The 14,867-nt window shown below is 38.2% G+C and overlaps 1 protein-coding gene across 2 annotated transcripts in view; it reads right to left on the bottom strand.

The window, feature by feature from the left end:
* The window catches only part of KCTD3 (potassium channel tetramerization domain containing 3), a 71,881-nt gene that overhangs the window by 18,191 nt on the left and 38,823 nt on the right, over positions 1 to 14,867 (bottom strand). For both annotated transcript variants that reach the window (XM_081216039.1, XM_081216040.1), the window contains exons 11-14: positions 7,634 to 7,721; positions 7,383 to 7,499; positions 5,333 to 5,503; positions 822 to 977 (exon numbers count right to left, since the gene is read on the bottom strand). In XM_081216039.1, coding sequence (XP_081072165.1) covers positions 822 to 977; positions 5,333 to 5,503; positions 7,383 to 7,499; positions 7,634 to 7,721 — 532 coding nt within the window. The remainder of the gene's footprint in view (positions 1 to 821; positions 978 to 5,332; positions 5,504 to 7,382; positions 7,500 to 7,633; positions 7,722 to 14,867) is intronic.

The raw sequence follows: 14,867 nt of genomic DNA, 5'->3' as shown, positions 1-14,867 counted from the left end.
TTTTTTAAAGATAACTATTTTTGGGGCTTCCCTGGTGGCGCAGTGGTTGAGAGTCCGCCTGCCGATGCAGGGGACGCGGGTTCGTGCCCTGGTCCGGGAAGATCCCACATGCCGCGGAGCGGCTGGGCCCATGAGCCATGGATGCTGAGCCTGTGCATCCGGAGCCTGTGCTCCGCAACGGGAGAGGCCGCAGCAGTGAGAGGCCCGCGTACCGCAAAAAAAAAAAAAAAAAAAAAAAAAAAAAATGCATTTAGTACACCTAAGCTACCAAACATCATAGCTTACCCTAGCCTACCTTAAGTGTGCTCAGAACACTCACATTAGCCTACAGTTGGGCAAAATTATCTAATACGGAGTCCATTTTATAGTAAAGTATTGAATATCTCATGTAATTTATTGAATACTGAAAGTGAAAAAGAGAATGGCTATGTGGGTACAGACTAATTCTAAGCACACCACTTGTTTACCTTTGTGGTCACGTGGCTGACTGGGAACTTTGGCCTGCTGCTGCCCGACACCACGAGAGAATATGGTACCACATATCCCTAGCCCGGGAAAAGGTCAAAATTCAAAATTCAAAGTACTGTTTCTATTAAATGTGTATCACTTTTGTACCTTCATAAAGTCAAAAAAATTGTATATTTTGTGACTTTATAGAACTTAATCAGAAAAACATTAAACTTCTGTTTTAAATGAGTTTCAAAGTGAAAATGAAAAATTTATATTTAAAACTCCTTTTTAGGTTTCTACTACAGATAATAAACTTTTTCAGCATTGCCTACACAGTCCTTGAAACTGTCCCCCCGAAAGATCTAGCCCACCTATGTCGTTTCCAGAGGAATAGCTTCCATGGCTTTCTGTCTCCTCCAGGGACAGTATCTTGAACGATGCTAGAGGAGTAGAACCTGGCTGAGTAGAGATCATTCCTCTGAATCGTGTTACCGTCCATGTCCGGACATGATTATTATCTGCACAGACTAGGAAAGAAAGAGAGCACACAACAGGTGTTAAATATAGATTATGAGAGCACCAACAAAATCACTTTTATAAACATATTTTAACTTTTTTCACTATAATTTACAGTAAACAGATTGTAGCACATTTTGAGTGGCAAACAGCTTACTTGTCTTAAAATTACACTTAATTTGTACCTAGCCAACAAAAATGAGATAATTGAATATGGTTTACCTTACTGCAAATATAAGGTATATAAGTAAAATCTATGGATCCTTATAAAAGTAGCCTGGGTATGAATTTAGAGAAGGTTAAAAAAAAAACAGTGTATGTAAGAGAGAAGATGCTGAATATTTTTCTGTTCTGTGGTTAAACTCCTTTGTAAACAAGTTGCCTAGTTTATTTTTTCCAACCATATAAATTGTTTCTGCTTATGTTACTCCAATATTAAACAACCAAGATCAGGAACTACTGAGAATTTATTGGCACAAATAACATTTGTCAAAAAGCTTATAGGAACCAGTTATCTATTGCTCATTCACAGTTGCATCAAGAAAAATTAAGATTTCAATACTAAAGCTGAGAATTATTTTTATATGAGAGTCTGAATTTAAGAAACATTCCAATTAGCTTTATTTTTTCACAGTAATATTAAGTGGGTATATATTGAGATATCTCCTAACAAGTAATCTATTTCTGCTGTTTTTTCTGTCTGAATAGATACTCTGCTAAAAAATATAAACCAAAAAAATGATAAAAACTGTACTTTTGTGGCATGCCTTAATAAAAATGTATTAATTTGCCATTTATTATGAACTCATCAGTATCTACTAGGAAAGTATCCAAAATTTCTTATACGCACACATTTCCTACTGGATAAAATGTCACAGTTGCATATTTTAAACAAAACTTAGAAATTTAATTTTGGCAAACAGCAATAAGAATAAAAAGTATACATATATTAGTTATACAACAAAATTCTCAGTTCTCAGGATGCCAGTTTTCTGGTGAAAAAGAAGACATTTACTTCTAGGCTACTGAATCAGCTTCACGGGAAATAATTTCCTAATTTCATTATTAAACTTACTAGGATTCAGAAAAATAACATACTTCTAGCTGACTCAAAAATGCAATTATGGATTGGGATTGACATATATACACTAATATGTATAAAGCAGATAATAAGAACCTGCTGTATAAAAAATAAAATTCAGGAAAAAATGCAATTATGCAATTTTGTTAGTATTAATCATTATCTAACATTTCAAACGTACATGAAATAATTGTGTTAAAATGCAAATTTAACTATGTAGTTTTTTGACATCACATACAACAATAACATCATTACCATCAAAATAATATCAACTGCTACTGAGTATGGCACTGTCATTTAAACATCAAAACAATCTTGCAAAGAAATAGTCTATTTTCTCACAGGACCAAATTACCTCATTTTATACAACATTTATTCGTAAGGACTAAGCTAAGTGCTGACAATAGGGTGGAGAACAAAAGTTTCTGCTGCTGTAGAAACTTACTATATTCTAGAAGAGGGAAAGAGATGATAAATAAGAAACAAAGTGATAAGTCTGTGAAGAAAACAAATTAAGATACTGATAGCAGAAAGTGTCTGTAGACAGAGGGCTGGCTAGTTTAGACAGGGTGGCCAAGGAGGCCTCACCGAGGAGATATTTGAATTGGGACCTGAATGTCAAGGAGAGACAGCGAAACAAACATCTAAGAAAGAAGATGTCAAATGAAAAGAACAAGTGCAAAGGTTCTAAGGCAATTTGAGGAAATAGAAAAGCCAATGAGTTAGGTATCATGAGCAATAAGAAAAGTGACATGGGAGGCATGGAGAGGTGATTTGCAAGGTGAGCAGGATCCAGAACAGGAAGAGCCATATTAATCTGTTTATTCTATATACAGTAAGAAGCCATCGGAAATAGATCTGCTTTGCATTTCTTTCTTTTTCTTTTTTTTTTTTTTTTTTTTTTTTGCGTTACGTGGGCCTCTCACTGTTGTGGCCTCTCCCGTTGCAGAGCACAGGCTCCGGACGCGCAGGCTCAACGGCCATGGCTCACGGGCCCAGCGGCTCCGCTGCATGTGGGATCTTCCCGGACCGGGGCGCGAACCCGCGTCCCCTGCATCGGCAGGCGGACTCTCAACCACTGCGCCACCAGGGAAGCCCACTTTTTCTTTTTTTAAAATAAAATTTATTTATTTATTTTTGGCTGTGTTGGGTCTTCGTTGCTGCACACGGGCTTTCTCTAGTTGCGGTGAGCAGGGGCTACTCTTCGTTGCAGTGCGCAGGCTTCTCACTGCGGTGGCTTCTCCTGTTGTAGAGCATGGGCTCTAGGTGCACAGGCTTCAGTAGTTGTGGCTTGCGGGCTCTAGAGCACAGGCTCAGTAGCTGTGGCATACAAGGGCTTAGTTGCTCCGCGGCATGTGGGATTTTTCTGGACCAGGGCTCGAACCCGTGTCCCCTGCATTGGCAGGCGGATTCTTAACCATTGCGCCACCAGGGAAGTCCTGCTTTGCATTTCTAAAGATATTTCTGGCTGCTGTGTGGAACATGTACCATAGAGAGCCAAGACAGAAACAGGGAAATAATGGAGTAACCTAGGGGAGAAATGCTGATTTGAGCTAAGGGGCTGGCAGCAATGGACACAAAGTGAAGTAATCAGACTTGTGACGTATGTTGAAGCAGAGAAACGGGACTTACAGATGTATTACACGTATGCGGAGGGTGGGGGGAGGCGGGTGCAGTGAGAAAAAGGGAAGAATCAAGTGTGATTCCTAGATTTTCAGCTTGGGTAAATGAGTAGCAATATTGTGTACTAAGATGGCTTTTGAGACAGAAATCAAAAGTACTATTTGATCAGGGCCTCCCTGGTGGCGCAGTGGTTGAGAGTCCGCCTGCCGATGCAGGGGATACGGGTTCGTGCCCCGGTCCGGGAGGATCCCATATGCCGCGGAGCGGCTGGGCCCGTGGGCCATGGCCGCTGGGCCTGCGCGTCTGGAGCCTGTGCTCCGCAGCGGGAGAGGCCACAACAGTGAGAGGCCCGCATACCGCAAAAAAAAAAAAAAAAAAAAAAGTACTATTTGATCTAGGTTAATTGAGAGATGCCTATTAAACATACAACCAAATACTAAGGACAAGCACTGGATATACAAGTTTGGAACTCTGTGGATGATCACAGGTAAAGGGAAAGTCTGGGAGTCACTGGCATGTAGATAATAATATTCAAATCACCAGGGAAAGTACAAAGAATGGAAAATCTAGAAAGAGATTTGAGGCAATCCAATACTTAGTAACTGGGCAAAAGAGGAGGAACCAGCCATACAGAGTGAGAAAAACTCCTCAGCGAGGCAGATATTAGATGAGTACTGCTCTATGAAAGATTTAAAAAGAGACTGTTTCAGAAAGGCATAATTACATCCAAAATAATGAGACATTCAATAAAAGCATATTCATCCATCTATCCATCCATTCATATATGGACAAGGTATTTCAGCTCCATTTGGTGTTTAATTAGTGAAAGATGCATCACCTTTTTATATTAGGTAGTCTTCATATAAACAAAGCTGATATAGGAAAATGATGTTTATAAAAATTTAAGTTAGGCAGGAACTGATCTACAAAAGATTTAATGCAAGATTGTTTTAAAAAAGCAAACTACTGATACACCTGACTCAATTCAATTTTCATAAACTCTTTCAGAAATCATCTATCATAGACAATCAATCTCATGATGGAATTTTACTTTGTGATCATTTTATTTTGTGTCAGGCTAATTTTGCTTGAAAATCTGTAACTAATTTTTTAAGTATCAAATTAGTATCTAAATGTTAGAAACATCTATGACTATGAAGAACAACAAACCGACAAATGTTATCTTCTTCACATCTCTTTACACATTTTACTAATTTTTAATATTAGTAGTTGATGTTAGTCAGACTATTAACATTCTACTAACTTTAGCATTAAACCTTAAGACAACACAACCCAATTTATATTATATTCATACTTGAAAAATCTCTCTAATAAAAAATTCTTCAACAGGATTATGATAAATATTCTGAAGTAAAATATGCCATAAAAACAAAATATTAAAATAGAGAGTAAATAAAAGATATGATGCCTTCTAAATTTATGTATACTATAACCAGACAATATCAAAGAAACCTTAGAAGACAATCATAGTATTTCTTCAGTTATTAAACTTTTCTACCACTTTTTCTGGTATGTTTTTCTTACATAAAACACTGCTTTTATATTCTTTTAATTTGTAGGAGTCTAAAGAATAACACCCAAGGCAAGGATTTACATTACATGAGGTAGACCTCCTTACGAGTACTAATAAAATCACTTTACCTGATACAAGATGCTTCTCTGAGAGCATGATTTTTGTGACGGGACTTCGGTGAACTGTGAAGGTCTGAAAAAGCTGAGGGCCTGACCCAACCGTCTCTGGGTGCTGCACAATTACTCGTACTGCTCCAGAGCTCGTACCATAGGCAATCTCAATCCAGTTACCACTGACACCTAACCAAAATCAAAAATTGAAAGGTGATATAATAGAAGACAATAAAAAGAAAGCTGCCCTTGGCAAAGTGTTCCCTGTGACAGAAGAGGCAGAGCTGGATTCAGCACTTGTATCAGCCCCAAATCCAGCTCAGCAAAGAAATCTTAAGACTTCTCTGACCATCTTAAATTCATTATTTCCTTTACAAATCTTTTCCTAACACTCACTCCAATAGAGAATTGTTCACTCTCTCCCTTGTACTCTGTATTAGGTTCTATCAGAGCAACTGTAACACCCCAATTCTCTATTTCCACGTCTATCTACCTCTACTCTTTATTGATAAGAGACTGGATCATAATCATTTTTTAATCTATATCACCTTACAGAGTGCCTGAGACATAGTAGGTACTCATTAAATGTTTAAAGAATAAATCTGACATGCTAAGAACACCACTGACACAACACAGTATTCCTAAAGCAATACTCCATATTACTTCTAGCCTCGAATGACCATTGGTTTTACTTCTGCCACAATATTGAATCTTCTCTTTGAATAATCAAGTAATCCATGTACTATTCAACAGTTTCAAAACTGTTAGCTACGGGAAAATATACCCATTACATTGCTTACATCACACTTACCTATGTTGTTCTCTTCTAATTATATACAACTAGCTCATGACGTCAGGTTCATCTGTGGCTTTTTTTTTTCAAACAAGTGCCCAGATTCCATCACATATTTAAGACAGAATGGAGTTCAGTGACCTACATTCCTTAAAAGCATCACAGAGAACCTCTTGGCTTTGATAGCTGTTCTTTCTGATTCACCTGAAAATACTGGAATCTAAGGAAAAGGGCATGCTATGGAAAACACTTCTCAAAACTTAAAAGGCAACTCCATTCTGGTGTCTTAAAAGAAGACACTGCCACCACAAAAGAAGTTTTATTCTCCCTTTTTAATTAGACTGGGCGGGGGAGGAGGGGAACATATCTCATTCTAGAGCAGGGTCAGCAAACTTTCTATAAAAAGCAAATAGTTTAAACTTTGCATGCCACACTGTCTCTGTGATAGCCACTCAACTCTGTCACAGTTGCGGAAAAGCAGCCAAAGACAATACATAAGGCTATTAATAAAAAGAACATGGTTTGCTGACCTCTGTTCTGGAGCAACATAGTTTAAATCCTACAATTTCAATCAAAATCATCTGTGCACACCAGAATCTTTCTTTCTTTCATACCAAAGATAATGATTCATTACAATGCATTCAATGAAATTATTATACAAGTAACATATTCAAACTATTAATATTACTAGCCACATGTAAATATTTCCTAGAATTCCTTTCATTACAGATAAATTTTGAATTTCCCATTTATGTTTATCTTTCACTCTAGAATATAAAAATTCTTAATAATTTACAGAGCTAGTTTGTTAATTTCATTGCAACGGATACTGAGGTTTTCCAAAACTTAAATTTAAAACTTCCCAGAGAAATAAGCTCATTTTTCAATAGAGATTTAAAGTCTAAAAGCTTTCGTTGTTGTTATTGTTGTGAAAAAATACATAAAGCTCTTAATTTCAAAATGAAATCAGCTATCATAGGAAGGTAAATGTGCAGATAAGTTTTAAAAATAATGTTAGCTATTATTATAATAGTAGGGCTTAACAATACAATTCAGAAGAGGAAAAGTTCTAACTTCCCACCTCAGATTATGTTTACTGGTCATGTCTGACTTCAGTATAAAACCAAACATAAACTTTAGACTAAAAGAGATGAAATCCTCAGCACTGCAGTTCACCAAAACAAAGGGCCAGATTAGTGTTACAATAAACCAACGAATAAACATACATTCTCAAGAGAACTTCAACAATTTATAATAATTTTGCTATGCACTAACTTGTTTTGGGTGTGAGGTAAACACTCAGAGCAGTAATAGCATCATTTGAAGGATCATGATAAAGTTCAGTTACAAGAAGATCATTATCCTTCATTCGCAAAGGGAACTTCTGCATATCTAAAAAATAAAAAAAAATTAAATAGCATTAAAATAAATAGTGAATCTATTTAAAACTAAAAAAGGTAATATTTTCTTGTTCTCATTTTAAAAATCATAATAAATAGGACCATACTAAGTGTCTGACCACTTACCTATATAATATATTGATCCATTGTTACATCCCAGTAGAAGGAACGAACCAGCAGTGTCATAACTAGTTATAGGAACAACGTCTTGAACCTGATGTAGTGAGAATATTGTTAGATTTCAGTTATTAATTACAATCTATATTTTCTGCTCCATTTCCTCAAAATTTTTGAGTCTTTTAATAAAAAGGATACTAATATCCGATTTAAGTAGGGCTTAGAAAATACCTTCTTTACACACACACACACACCTCCAAGGGAACTCTGACCTTTTAAAGCTTTTTAAAAAATTTTTTATTTCCAACAGCAGCACTTTCCTTTCAGAATTTACTCATCTCCTTTTTCTGCACATGACTGTGAGGTCACAGCACACTTTAGGACTGGAAAACCAAGTCTGACCAGGCCCCTTTCTCCCTTCTCTCTCTCATAGAAGAGATGAAATGACCTGCCCAGAATCAGAACTAGAAAACAGATCAACCGACTTCCAGATAGCCCTTGCTCCCTTGGTAATTCATTACCATTTCTTTGAAAAGGTAGTCTTCTCTACTTTCATATTCCCCACTAAATACTTCACCTCTATTTCCTAGGAAATGGCCAAACAAGTTCTCAAATGCTTTTATTTTTTCAAGTACTAGAATAAAAAAAATCAGTTTTCCAAGCAAATCAGTCTAGTTACAAATTAATGAATGCCTATGCGTGTGCTAAGAGAAAAGCAAAGGGCATGATTTTTACTATAAAACAAAACAAAAAACAAACAAAAAGTGTTATTGTACTGGCGATGAGATCAAATTGAATCATCCCTGTGTACAGCCAGGCCAGACATGCATCTGAAAGTTTACACACAACATTTAAATGAAACACTTTTTATGTACCAGGTATTATCCAGGTGAACAAGTACTGGAATGGATAAGGGATGTGAAATATCACTTTTGCTCTGTAGAAGCTCAGAAACTTGTGGGCAAAAAAGAAAAAAAAAGACAATTATAATGTGATAGGCACTAAAACAGGGTGTGCAATACAATCATAGAAGAGGGAGAAAGGATTCCCATCTCAACCCCAGTCCAGGGAGAAGCACAAAGATCAAGGAAAAGTTCAAAAAGAAAGTAAAGCTTGAAAACTAAAAAACTAACTAGGAGTTAGGTAGAGAAAGGGAAAAAGCACACTTCTGACAGAACAGCAAACATAGCAAGAGTCTAACTAAAAACACAAATTTAAAAACAGCTAAAACTTGGAAATAATGATTCCTAGAAGCTGTTCATGTCCATGACCCCAATTTCTGTGTGTGCCTTCTGGTGTCATGCATGGTTACAAGTTACACTAGAAATATCTCTGCAAAGACTCAATGACCACCCCCAACCCCAGGTCAGGTTTCTGTCTCATCAGAGCCAACACGTTTTGTAGCAGGTAAACACCGACAACTTCTCAGTGATATGAGTAAAGATGTCTGAAAAATGGAGGGAAGGCTGCTTCACTGACCAATTTTCTTACACCAAGTGCATCGTTTTAGCCCCAGCACTCCAGGAAGAGCTTCAATTCTACCCAGAATCTTCACAGTCAGAGGCCGGGGATAGGTAAGGTCATGAGATTCCTCTCCCTCTGGACCCATTTTTCAGTGAAAGAGCAGCAGCAGCCTGGAGCTTTCCCAGGCACGTCCAAGACAGATATCTGACCTTTCAGTTCTCTGGGAGGATGGGCTCCAGGATTAAAGCCTTCCTACCTCTTTTCCTGAAACCCCTGAGCATGTCCTGCTTTTCTTCTCAAGTCTACCCCTCAGAATAAGGAGAACAGGGAAAGCAGAGGATAAGTAAAGTTAGGTTACAGAGGAGTTGGTACTAAGTTCTTCTCTCCCAGCATAAGCAAGGAGCCAGCCTTTCATGGCCTCCTCTTCTTTACCCCCACAGCTTCATGTCAGGAAACTGAGACACCATACTGATCAGTATATTTGGTTCAGTCATGGTGGTCACAAACCTAAGGTGGAAGTGGGTTTTCTCTCCTAATGTTGCATGCAGTGATTATCATTAACTCCTATGTAAAAATTTAAATGATTTACATTTTGAAAATCACTCTATCTTCCCAAGCAACAGAAGGCCCCTAGAATCCTTTAACTACAATCTCTACCTGGATGATGATCTTTTTTTTCAACATCAGTATGTTTTAACCCTCACCCATTACTTTTTTTTTTTTTTGCGGTACACGGGCCTCTCACTGTTGTGGCCTCTCCCGCTGCGGAGCACAGGCTCTGGACGCGCAGGCTCAGAGGCCATGGCTCACGGGCTCAGCCGCTCCATGGCATGTGGGATCTTCCCGGACCGGGGTACGAACCCGTGTCCCCTGCATCGGCAGGCAGACTCTCAACCACTGTGCCACCAGGGAAGCCCCACCCATTACTTTTTAAAGACTTATTTAGATTCACCAACACATCTACAAATTCTCTGGCTAGTCATGTTTATTGTATTCCACTACTTCCTCTTCTAAGTATAAATAACCTTATCAAAGGGCATTTCTATAGAGGTCCTTCCACTGAAGGTTATAAGTGACAAACTTTGTCTGTATTATCTGAAAACATCTCTTATTCATGTCTGAATGATAGTTTTGCTGGATGTGAAATCCTAAGTTGAAAGTTATTTCCCCAACTAACTTGAGAATAGCCTATTGTCTTCTGGATTCTACTGCTGGTGATGAGGAGTCTGTTTTAAGTCTAACTACAGTGTACCTCTCATTACTCTGTGGACACCTTTATGATACTTTTATCTTCTATTATTGGTTGGCCAAAAGGTTCGTTCAGGTTTTCCCGTAAGATCCTATGGAAAAACCCTAACGAACTTTTTTGCCAACCCAACACATCACCATGTGTTTAAGTGTGAATCTCATTTTATTTAGCCTTGATGTATTTCTTCAATCAGTAGAGTCATGTCTTTCTTCAATTCTCCAAAATGGTTAGCAATTATCTTTTCTAAATTGCCCCATCTCCACTGTTCCTTTCTGAAAGTGATTTTCTCATTTTTTTCTTTTCCTATTTTCTCTCTCACCTTTCTGCTTCAGTGTGAATGATTATTTTCAAATGTGTCTGTCAATTCCTTGTCTTTTTAGCTGTCCTTCTATTTAACACATTAAGTAAGAGTTTTGTTTTGTTTTTTATTTTCAATGACCTTTAAATTTCTACTCTTTCGCTTTGCTTCTTTTCTGACTGGTCCTATCCCTTCATTATAGTCTAGTCCTTCTTCTATCTCATTAAATAACTTCAGAAATTTATTCTACATTAGTTGTCTAATTGTTCAATTATTCTCAGCTTTGGGGTACATTTGTACTCTAACTGCTAACATTTGATGACTCTGCTAACATTTGATGACTTTCCCTCATTTGCTTTCATGTTTCATGTGTAGTTTACAAATCTGGGGAGGTTATGGGCTCACTTTTAGCAGAAAATATTTCTTCTGCAGAGTCCTGTGCACCATATCTTGTGAAAGTTCAGTTTCATGTCCACATCTGGAAATGCAAATGGCCCTAGACCAGCTTTTTACATTAATTTCTCAAATTGGAGTTCCCATACTTACCTTTGTGTTTTCAATTCACACATGTGTACTCCTAATTTGATTATTTTGGTCTCAATTTCTCATTGATGGTTTTCCCCTGCACCACCTCTCCCCAATCTAAGACACTAAACACAGGTCAAGCTTTCTTGTTCCAAAATTGTTGAGCAAAATTTTCCCATTCTTCTTCTCAGGGACTGAAGCAGATCTTTAAAGCTTCAGCTTTTTGCAGGAGGCTGGTTTACACTGTCCTATGAAGCCATGCCTCCTATTCCTGGTAGAACCCCAGACCCCAGAGCCTTTACTCTGATACGTGACATGCAAATATGTATAAACAAACAAATAAATGTAATTCCATACTTGATATAGATACAATATATGCTGTTTTAATATTTTTTACCCAATATTTCTATATGTCAGCTGATTTAGCTATGTTACTGTAAATCCTAAGTAAGCAAATATAACATACTCAGGGTAGTGGTCAGTACATAATAGACACCAAAATGTCAAGTCTTCTTACCAATAACTGATCTAATTCAGCTACGTTACTGTGAATCCCAAGTAAGAAATACAACGTACTTGGGATAGTGTTCAGGACATAATAAGACACCCAAATGTCAGTCCTCTCCAATGAATTATGGGCCTAAGGTTCCAATGCCCACCTTATTCTTGTTCCTAACTTGCAGGGGTTCATAAACCTATTACAAAAACATAAAACAAAAAAGTAGATCCCACCAAACCCTACTTGTGACATCAGTGCTACAAGTGCATCAGAGCACAAAAGAAGAGAAGCTACATCAAATAAGCCTCCCTAGTTCTTGTCCAGCACAGCCCATAAGAGCACAGAAATTCCCTTTGACTCCTTGTTCCCACAGCCAGTATTTCCTCCTCAAGCTCGTCCTCCACTGTTCATTTAGAGGCCAGGCTGTGACTCAGATGGTGACTCTGTCTGAAGATCTCTCATCTTTCAGAATGAACACAGACAGAGCTCTCTGATCCTTTAGGAATCACAATACACAATGACTTTCCAGGACTAACTTCCAACACTGTCTCTCTGTTTTGATATGAGAATGAAACATGTATAATCTATGTTTCCAATATACATCTAAATTTAAACTTGAACTTGGGAAATAACGCCTAAAGTTACTATTCTGCCACGTAACTCAGCCTAGGCCATGTATTTGAAACACTAATTCCTTATTACTAATCTTCTGAAGTCTAATGAAGAGGAATCAAACAAAAAAAAGAAGAAAACACTGAAACTTTCTTTCTAAAAAATTATTTTCTTTTTTCTTACCCAAATCAGATACAATACTCTTATAAAATTTTCATTAACATTTTATTGAAGCTGTCCTAATAAGAAACTGCTACACCAAAATATCACAACAGCTTTTAGGCTCAAAAACGCTTGCTCTCTCGCTCTCAGGCTCGTTTGTCTGACTCAAATACCCTCAAATCAATCTCGACTGTACAGCAAAAGTCACAAACTACACTAGCTGTCCTGTGTACCTTCTGTGTCACTCATGGGCAGAACTGTTTGCTAAAGGCCAGATCAGAACCCGCTCATCCAGTGCCACGTAGCCAGCCTCAGGTCAGAACTGTCCGTTGAGGTTTGCAGATCAGACACTGAGATTTCATTACATCCTAGCTCTGCACTGCACTACCAAAAAAAATACATCATCTATCTGGGCTAAAAGTTATAAGGCTTGTTTGCTGCATGAATGCTCGACTTACCCCAGGTCTTCCTGAAATGTAATAACAAACCTACTTTGTCAGCTATGGTTTTCAACTCATGCATATACCAAATAAGAAGCAACAGGTTATACATACAGGACTAAATGCTTAAGGTGAAGTACCCACTCTGAGGATGCTACTGTAGTTTTTGGGATCTCAAAATATGAAAACTTTTATATGCAGTTATGACATAAGTAAAAAACAAAGAAGGTAATAAAGAAACATGTTCCTTTAGAAACCTAAATGCACCTTCCGAGTTTTATGGCACAGGTAGCACAGCTTCTCAGAGGCACTAAAAGCTCACTTGACGTAATTAGCCAAGTAACTTACCTGAGAGCAGATCTTCCATAAACCATTAAAATACACATTCCTCTTTACAGAAGTATCACCAGCTGAAGAATCCCTCTGATCGACTTCCCTCCACCTCAACTTTAGATCAACCTAGATCAGTCCTTCCCCACATTCCTTGGCCCATCACTTTTATGGTAACAAGCTGTGTAATGCCTTTTCTGTGCCTATATGGAAGGTCCACTCTTGGCTAATATCTTTTTTCTACAAACATGACTTCCATGTCTCCATCTAGAATGAAATTTAACTTTCTCTGATTGTAATCTCTTTTATGGGAAGTCATTCATTCTCTCACCATTTCCCCAGCATCTCAGGCGCCGCCATAAGGCCTTAAGAATGTCCCTCTACAAGCTCAGCCCGATCACGACATTCAATTACCCTATCTCTGCCCAAACTGCAGCTTCCACATCAACACACCACTTCTGCTGAGGAGCTGGGCACCTGGATCAGTTAGCTTTCTGTCCCATTCTCCATTACTGTTCTGGCACCTAAATGTTCACCCTGATGACCCTTACAGTTCTCTGACCACTATTTCAACTACTTTCATCTTTAAGTCAGTTGAACACGATTTAAATGGCTACATCAATGAGAACTTCTCCAACTCCAAAACCTGAACTGCAGTCTTTGACCACAACAGTTCCCGCTCCTTGTGAGTCGTCAACCTGCTTTCACTTCCCTCTAGTCCCTTGAATCCCTGCATCCTCCTCTGCTTACCTGGCACTCCTTCACTTCTTGATCTTACAGTTTCAATCACTTTGCCACTTTATGTTTTCTCATCCCTTTGTGTGTCATACCCATTTTATTACATCTCCAATCCTGAATCAGGCCAACCCTGTTTTCTTTTCTCTTGCTTCTGTTCCCAGGACTGAGGATTAAGGAAGAAACTCACACAACTGTACCAGCCAGGTCCACTATGAAGATTTACAATCTCTGCAATCCTTGAAACACACTTCCAGTGCCTTTCTCCTCCACAGTACACCTTCCTCACTCTTCCATCGCTGAGAAAGAAGTCTCTCTACTGTTGGGGCGACCCCTCCAGCTGTGTTCTAGACCCCATTTGCTTCTATGGCACTAGCAACCATCTCCATTCTTTCAACCTTCAAATGCTTTCTCTGTCAACTCCCCTCTCTGACTAACAAGCATGCTCAAACTTCTCCCGTCCTAGAGAAATAGTAAAATTAAGCACTGAATATCTTTTCCTCCAGCTAGCTTTGATCCTTAAACTATCACTTTGTTTCTCTGCTCTCCTTCACCACCAAACTTCTTGAAAGGCACTCTGAATTTGCTAACTCTAATCTCTGATCTTTTAATTCCTTAGTTCCTGCAATCTGCCCCCCCAATCAAAACCTAATTAACTTATTAATACATCTGCAAATGATACCCTACTGACAAAACCAATGTCATTTCTCAGTCGCATCATATGTGTCACTTTGGCTCTTGGTTTCCTATCTTGTTCTCTTAAGAGCTAATGTTCCTCAGGATTTTAACTTTGGCTTTTCTTTTGCTGCAGATATCCTCTCAATGGAAAATCTTACCAATTCCCATTTTTCAACTACCAAGTGTTATGGTTTCCAAGTACTTTTTTTCTAGCGCTTTTCTTCTTCCCTAAATTCCAAAGGGGTGCTTCC

The sequence above is a fragment of the Mesoplodon bidens genome (genome assembly GCF_964165515.1).
Source record: "Mesoplodon bidens genome assembly, chromosome: 2".
Taxonomy (NCBI): Eukaryota; Metazoa; Chordata; class Mammalia; order Artiodactyla; family Ziphiidae; genus Mesoplodon; species Mesoplodon bidens.
The sequence above is the reverse complement of the archived record's forward strand: the minus strand, read 5'-3'. Positions and strand labels throughout refer to the sequence as shown.